Consider the following 7,020-nt stretch of genomic DNA (forward strand, 5'->3'; position numbering starts at 1 on the left):
CGGGGGCGGGGGCGGCGGGCAGCTCCGCAGTACCCCCGCGGCAGCCCTGGCCGACACGCAGCCCCCTCGCATTGCAGCGCTGTGCGGACGCTAATGGCATTGATTTTCATTCCTTCCTTGTTTCGCAGCGTCGTCTCCCGGGCCTTGGCACGCTGTCCCAGCCCGCCACGTCCTTGACTTTGCTCGGGACTCGCCGCACCTGCTACATGGCCGGTCCCAAGTTGAGCCCTGGGGAAGTGCCCGGCAGGCAGCCCCTGGGCGCGCCGTCCTGAGCCCTGCCTCAGGGTGAGGGTCTCCCTGCACTGCACTTGCCCACGGTCTCAGCCCCGTCTGGGCAGGACCGGTCTCAGCCGTGTGATGGATGAAATGTGGGGTGCTGGGGCAGGCTGCCCGCGTGTGTGACTGCCGTGGGCTCCGTGGCCAAGGGCAGCCAAAGCCGACGGGCAGGCAGGGCACAGTGGGCTTTGCCTGCGGGGAAAGCAGGTCTGTCTGTGCAGGGCAGGGGCCCTTTGCTTCCAGCCTTGGCAAAGGCGAGCCCATGAGCCCGTCCTGGGGCCTGAGCGCTGCCTGGGCCTGCCCGCGCTCCGCGGCACAGCCTGTCAGGCTGCCCTGCATGCACCAGGCCGGTCTGCTCATCCCTGAGGGCACCCCCATGCTGCGGGCAAGGCTGCTGAGGGCCGCAATGCTGCAGCGACACAGTCGGGATGCTGTCAGGCTTCAGCTGACACCCCTGGTCAGAACGGGGGACCGGGCTGAGGGAGACGGCAGTGCCCGGAGCGGGGCCGCCAGCTTGGCCTGGGACAGCTCGGACCAGGGGTTTTGCCTGGGGCCGGCGTCCACCAAAGGAAGCGGTCACACGTGTGAAGCCACAGGGAGATCTCTGCAGGCCGCGGCAGGGCCGAGCTGGCGGGGACTGGGGCTGGGCCAAGCTGACAGGGGGCCAGGTGGAGGGGGTGGAGGGGAGGCCTGAGCGGGTCCCAGGTGCTGTCTGCAGGAGCGGGGCAGTGCTGTGCGTCAGGGGCCGCGGTGCCTCCTGCCGGCTGCACTTGTTGATGGGGCTGGGACCGAGTCACCCGCAGCACTGAGCTTCCCCCTGCACACGTTCCCCACTGGCCACGAGCCCCCTCTGTGGGGCGAACGTGATGCCTGTGGATAGGCCCGGCCAGGAGGAGCTGCTCTACGCCGTCTTGGGCCGACACGGGAGAGGCTCAGAAACAGGCGCCGCTGAGCAGATCCGGGTGCAGCGCCCAGCACCGTGCACAGGGCCAGTGGATGGAGCACAAGCGGGGGGCTGCTGGCCCAGGCCGCAGGGCAGATCTGGGTGCTGAGCAGGGCGGTGCAGGCGATGCAGGCGTCATCCCACAAAACACAGCGCACTTCCCTAGTTAAACTAGAAGCTTTGCTGGTGCGCCGGGGCCCAGCGCTGCGTGATCCAGTTGGAGAGCATAGCCAAACCAAATCGGACGTCACCTGAATGAGAAACTGGGCAGGGCTGACAGGGGCTTGGTGACCAGGGGCAGGGAGCAGACACAGACTGGCAGGGCCAAGGCTGGCTGGGCACAGGACCATTAGAAAAGACGGGGTTGTTACCGCCTGCAAAGTGAAGGGTGTAGCAGGGGTCAGGGAGACGATGAGTGGTGAAGTCAAGTGTCTCCCTCGCTGCTGCCGCAGGCGGGCTCTGGGTTTCCACTGGGGGTGAAGCAGAAATCGAAGGGAGCAAGTGAACCAGTGCACCCCTACACCCTCCCCTGCCCTCCACTTGGCCCTTGACCTTGTCCTGGGACATCTTGACCCTCTGTGACCTGCGTCCCGTCTGGTCAGGCCCCGCTGCATCCATGCCGGCTGCTGCACGGAGGTCACGGGCTTTCTCCTGCACCTCAGCCAATGCACTTGCCCAGCCCTGGAGCATGCCATGGCCAGCCCATGCCAAGGCTCCCTCAGTGCCCGGCTGCCTGAGGGGCTCCCAGGTGACAAAGGCAGACCCAGGGCCCAGGGCCGGGGCTCACGTGGGGTCAGCCAAGGGTGTTGGTGGAGCTGGGCTGTGGGACCCGGGGCAATGCACTGCTCCCCAGGACACCAGGCACTGGCGTGGAGAGGGCGGCAATACCTCCACGCAGCAGACCTGGGGCAAAATGGTCCAGAGCTGAGCCCAGCCCAGCTCCCCTGGGGCTGGGAGACCCTGTCATGGGGGGACAATGGCTGTGTCCGGCCCCGGCGGGGCTGGGGCAGCGTGAGCTCAGGCTCTGGGGGAGCATGGACCGGGGCCATGGGCCAAGTGGGGTGCAGGGGGCTCAGGGCGTGCAGCGGCAGGACAGGGGGTGGGCAGGAAGCACTTCAGTGCCGTGGCTCCCACCCCCCGGCCCCGCCGCCGGGTCCCCCAGGGGCCAAGGCAGCGCTGACACCATTTCTCCGCAGAGTCACTATGTGGCCTGCATGGCCGCCATCCTGAACCAGATGGACGAGGCCCACTACAGCGCCTATATCCAGGCCTTCCCCACCCGGTCAGACCTCATGGTGAGTGCGGCCCTGTGCCCAGGTGTCCCTGCGTCCCCTGTGCCCCGGGGGCAGCTGCGGCCGGTGCCAGGGCTGGGCTGGAAGGGGGCTCTGCCCCAGACCAGCCTTGCCCTCCCCCTTCCCCCGCTACCGCACCGGGCATATACGCATAGAGCCGCGGGGCTGGCCAGGACCTGCGGGGTCGCATCCAGTCCCAGCCCTGCCTGAGGCAGGATCAGCCCCGTCCAAACCAGCGCAAACAAACCCGGTGTCCAACGCGATGCAGTCACCCCAGCACAGCCCCAGGCATCACCCCCGCCCCTGCCTCCAGGATGCAGGGGGGCCACGGCTGCCAGCATCCTGCTGCTGCCAGGGGGGTCATGGGCGCTGCAGAGAGCCCAGGCCCAGGCCGTGCCCCCCTGCAGGGGAAAGAGAAACCCCCCAGTGCAGACCAGTCTGAGCAGAAGGGCAATCCCTTCCTGCCCCCGTGCAGCGCGGGGCTGAGCCTGAGCGCAGGGGCAAGACCCTCCAGCCAGGACCCTGCGGGGTGGGTGTCAGCAGGAGCATGGGCACAGCCCAGCCCCATCCCCATCCCGGGCTGCGGCAGCACCAGCGCCTCGCGGGATGGTGAAACCCCCCTGACACATGAGGCAGAAAGAGGAGCAAGGGGCAACCAGCACAGCCCCGAAGCCTGGGACACCCCACAGCAGAGCACGGGCATCGCTGCGCCCGGAGCCTGTCCAGCCTGTCCGTGACACCTCCAGCAATGGAGAGTCCCGCCGTCCTTCGTCTTTCTCCCCGCGCCTGCTGGGGCTCCTGCTGCCCACGGTGCTCGGTCCCTGCAGGCACCCAAGGCCCTTGGAGGTGCCCGCGCTGTCTGGCCAGGCCCAAAGGCAGCCGAGGTGGCAAGTGGAGCAGGAGCCGCTCCAGCCGGGCCCTGCACCAGACAGCAGGGCGGGGAGCGCAGTCCCTGGGACGGCGCCAGCCTCTGCCCCTGGGCCCGGGCCAGGCTCCTCGGGAACAGCTGGCGCCACCTCTGAGCTGGGGCGCGGGCCCCCCCAGCTGCACCGTCTGCCTAACGGGGCCTTTGCTTGGCAGGACTTCCTCATGGAGACCTTCATCCTCTTCAAGGACCTGATTGGCAAGACGGTGTACCCCTCCGACTGGACCGTCATGAACATGGTGCAGAACCGGTGAGGGGGCCATAGGGGGTCTATGTAGGAGCATGCAGGAGGCATGTAAGAAGCGTGTAGGAGGCATGTGGGAGCGCACAGGAGGCATCCCACAGCGCGTGGTCCCTGCCAGCATCACCCTGGGCCAGCCCTGAGCTGGGGCCACCCAAGGCGGGTTCCTCCACCCCTGCGGGCAGGAGTCCAGACTGAGCTGGGGGGGGCTGGTGCTTGCCCCACCCGAGTGCAGCCCCCGCCCGCTGGGTGCCTGGCAGGCGACGGGGGGCAGCGCTGCCCAGTGCCCCGGCAGGGTCCGGGCCGGGAGCCGGCACCCCCGGCCATCAGCGAGGTTGCCCGGCCAGACGCGCTGCTCCCTTGAGCTGCTACAGCTCGGTCCCACTAGCCCCACGTGAGTCATCTGTCCGGTCACCCGCCGGACGCCGGTACTGCCATCGGCCACCCGACCGGGGTGGCCCGAAGATCCATCCGGACAATTCTTGTTCTATCAATAGTCCCACTAGCCCCACGCCAGCACCTCCGCTCCCGAGTCAGGGAAGGAGCCCCAGGCCCTGCCGGTCGCTCCCCTCTGCCCTCCCCGAATTAGCCAGCCCTCATCCTCCCATGATGGGGTCTTGGGCCTCAAGCCCGGAGTCCTGATCAGCCGCGGGTTGCTCCTTGCCCGGGCGCTGAGCCAGGCCATGCCTCACGCCCCGCACCCACCCCCAGGGAGTTCCTGCGAGCCATCAACCACTTCGCCGAGACCCTGACCTCCATGTTCCTCAACAGCAACAGCTTTGAGCTGCAGGTGAGCTGGAGGCAGGGGCATGGGGGCAGGGGTGTTGGGGCAAGGGCACGGGGGGCCGGGCACAGAGGGCAGGCGTAGGGCACGGCGGGCTGTGCGAGCCCACCTGGGCAGGAGGGGCCGGGCCCTTGCCGGCCTGGGTCTGGAGCTGTGGGGAGAGGTCCCGGGTGGATGCAGCGTCTCCCCCGAGGTGTCTGCAGCCCCCTGAGCTCGGCCCTGCCGCCCTTGTCCCCGCAGCTCTGGAACAACTACTTCCACCTGGCCGTCGCCTTCCTCACGCAGGAGTCGCTGCAGCTGGAGAATTTCTCGCAAGCGAAGCGCACCAGCATCCTGGCCAAGTGAGTTGGCGCCAGCCCGTCCGGGGCCCGCGCTCCATCCCTGCCGCACCCCTTTGGCACTGGGCTCCTGGTGCGGGGCACAGCTCCCGCCCCTCCTGACCCCGCGGGATCAGGGCAGCTGGGGCTGGGGTGAGCCCTCGTCTCCTCTTGGCAGGTACGGGGACATGAGAGCCACGATCGGAGCTGCCATCCGGGACATGTGGTACAACCTCGGTGAGTGGGGTCGGGCCTGGGGAGGGGACAGTCCCTGCACCGTGCCCAGCTCTGGCTGCAGCCGGGCATCACTCCTGCTCCTGGCCCCGTGCCCTACGGGACCTGGGCTGCGTCTTCCCGCAGCGCGGGGTGCTGGGGCCCGGTGCTGCTCCCTGGGACCAGGCCTGAGCCAGATCCCTGGCGCAGGGCAGGGAGCCGGGACTGCCGAGGGCCGCGGGAGAGGGACCCGGGGGGAGCCGCACCCCCTAGGCCAGGTCAGTCCAGCCCTTTCCTGCCCCCTCCCAGGTTACCGCAAGATCGAGTTCATCCCGGGCATGGTGGGCCCCATCCTGGAGATGACGCTGGTACCTGAGCTGGAGCTGCGCAGATCCACCATCCCCATCTTCTTCGACATGATGCTGTGCGAGTACCAGCTGACCGCGACCTTTCGCATGGTACGCTGCGCCCCACGCCCCGTCTCCCCGAGCCCTCTCCTTCCCTTGTGGCCCCCCAGGCCAGCGCCCCTCTGCTCAGGGGGTGCCCACGACGCAGCCCTGGGCCACGGAGCAGGGCAGGAGCTGCGCCCGGTGGTGCCCGGGGCCTGCGCCGCGTGCCCCAGGGAGCGGCAGCACCCCGGAGCCGGGCGGGCACCAGGTCCCACCCCTGAGCTGTCGGCTCTCCCCCTTCGCCCCTGCTGGGGCTGGGGGGACCCGGGGCCGGTCCTTGTCCTGGGTCTGCAGGCTGGGGCTTCTCGGCCACTGCACCCACGGGTCGTGCGCCGAGGCCACGGGGGTTGCACCCAAGGGCTGCGCTCAGGCTGCGGCTGTGGCACCCCTGCAGTTTGAGGATGAGATCCTGCGCAAGCTGGACAGCGAGGTGGAGGGCGGCCGCGGCGACGAGCAGTATAAGCAGCTCTTCCGGAGCATGTGAGTGGTCCCCTCCGGCCAGCCCGTCCCGAGCCCAGGGACAGGCCCAGGCCCACGGCCGGAGCAGGCCTGGGCCCTTGGGGCTCCACACTGCCCGGCCCGGGAGGCTGCGGGGGCTGGTGTCCGGTGCAAGTGGGTCTCTACCCCCAGCCTGCTGGACTGCTGCTGGGAGCACCCCGAGCTGGCCGGGCTGGGCGAGAGCTTTGTGGCGCTGGTGACCGGCCTCCTGCAGCGGCTGCTGGACTACCGGGCCGTCATGAACGACGAGAACAAGACCTACAGCATGAGCTGCACCGTCAACCTGCTGGTGAGTCCCCGGCCCCCGAGCGCAGCCCCAGCCCAGCCCAGCCCGCAGCCCCTGCTCGCAGCCTGGGCAGGTCCGCACAGAGCGCCTGAGCTCGGGGCCCGCCCGGCCTGCTGGCAGCATCTGCTGAGGCTTTGCGAGCCCCGACGATGTCCCGAGGCAGCCTGTGCAGACCCGACCCTGACGCCAGGATCAGCCCAGCCTGCGCTGAGCCGCTTTCTCCCAGGCTCGTGCGTCACGTACGAGGAGGGAGGACAGCTTCTCTCTGGCTGCAGAGAGCAGGGCGCCGACCCATGGCTCCGGGTTGCAGACAGGCAGGTTTAGGCTGGAGACCAGGGCTGCTTCCCTGGGAGCGCAGGGTGGCCCAGGAGAGAGGCCGGAGATGGGCAGGCCCAGCACCATTAGCCTCTGCTCACATAGACGCCCCTGCACAGCCCTCGTGCTGCTTGCCACCTTCTTCCAGGTCCTCTGGGCCCCGCGTTCAAGGGGCAGCTGCACCAGCGCGCCCCTCTGCAAGGAGCTCTCCTGCGTGCGGAGCCTCCTCCGCCTCCCCGTCTGTCCCCGGGCTCAGCGGCCCCAGCGCTGACCTCCCCGCTCCCGGGTCAGGACTCCTGCCCCTCTCGGGACTCTCCACATCTTGCTTGAAACCCGGTGCCCAAAGCTGGACACGGCTCCCGCTGAGGCTGCCGGGACGGCAGGCGGTGCACGTGCCCTAGCAGTTCTCCCCTCGATGGCTGCAGCCACGCGGGGCTCTTGGCCCTGCTGTGCAGGCCCAGCTCCAGCCAGCCAGCCGGTC

The 7,020-nt window shown here is 69.2% G+C and overlaps 1 protein-coding gene across 1 annotated transcript in view; it reads left to right on the top strand.

The window, feature by feature from the left end:
• LOC102377683 (dedicator of cytokinesis protein 2-like) overlaps positions 1–7,020 on the top strand; it is a 117,457-nt gene that overhangs the window by 102,373 nt on the left and 8,064 nt on the right. The window contains exons 29-36 of the mRNA XM_025191920.1: positions 2,416–2,514; positions 3,592–3,686; positions 4,389–4,467; positions 4,702–4,802; positions 4,957–5,015; positions 5,301–5,449; positions 5,835–5,920; positions 6,071–6,227. Coding sequence (XP_025047705.1) covers positions 2,416–2,514; positions 3,592–3,686; positions 4,389–4,467; positions 4,702–4,802; positions 4,957–5,015; positions 5,301–5,449; positions 5,835–5,920; positions 6,071–6,227 — 825 coding nt within the window. The remainder of the gene's footprint in view (positions 1–2,415; positions 2,515–3,591; positions 3,687–4,388; positions 4,468–4,701; positions 4,803–4,956; positions 5,016–5,300; positions 5,450–5,834; positions 5,921–6,070; positions 6,228–7,020) is intronic.

The sequence above is a fragment of the Alligator sinensis genome, unplaced genomic scaffold (genome assembly GCF_000455745.1).
Source record: "Alligator sinensis unplaced genomic scaffold, ASM45574v1 scaffold1334_1, whole genome shotgun sequence".
NCBI classification, from domain to species: Eukaryota; Metazoa; Chordata; order Crocodylia; family Alligatoridae; genus Alligator; species Alligator sinensis.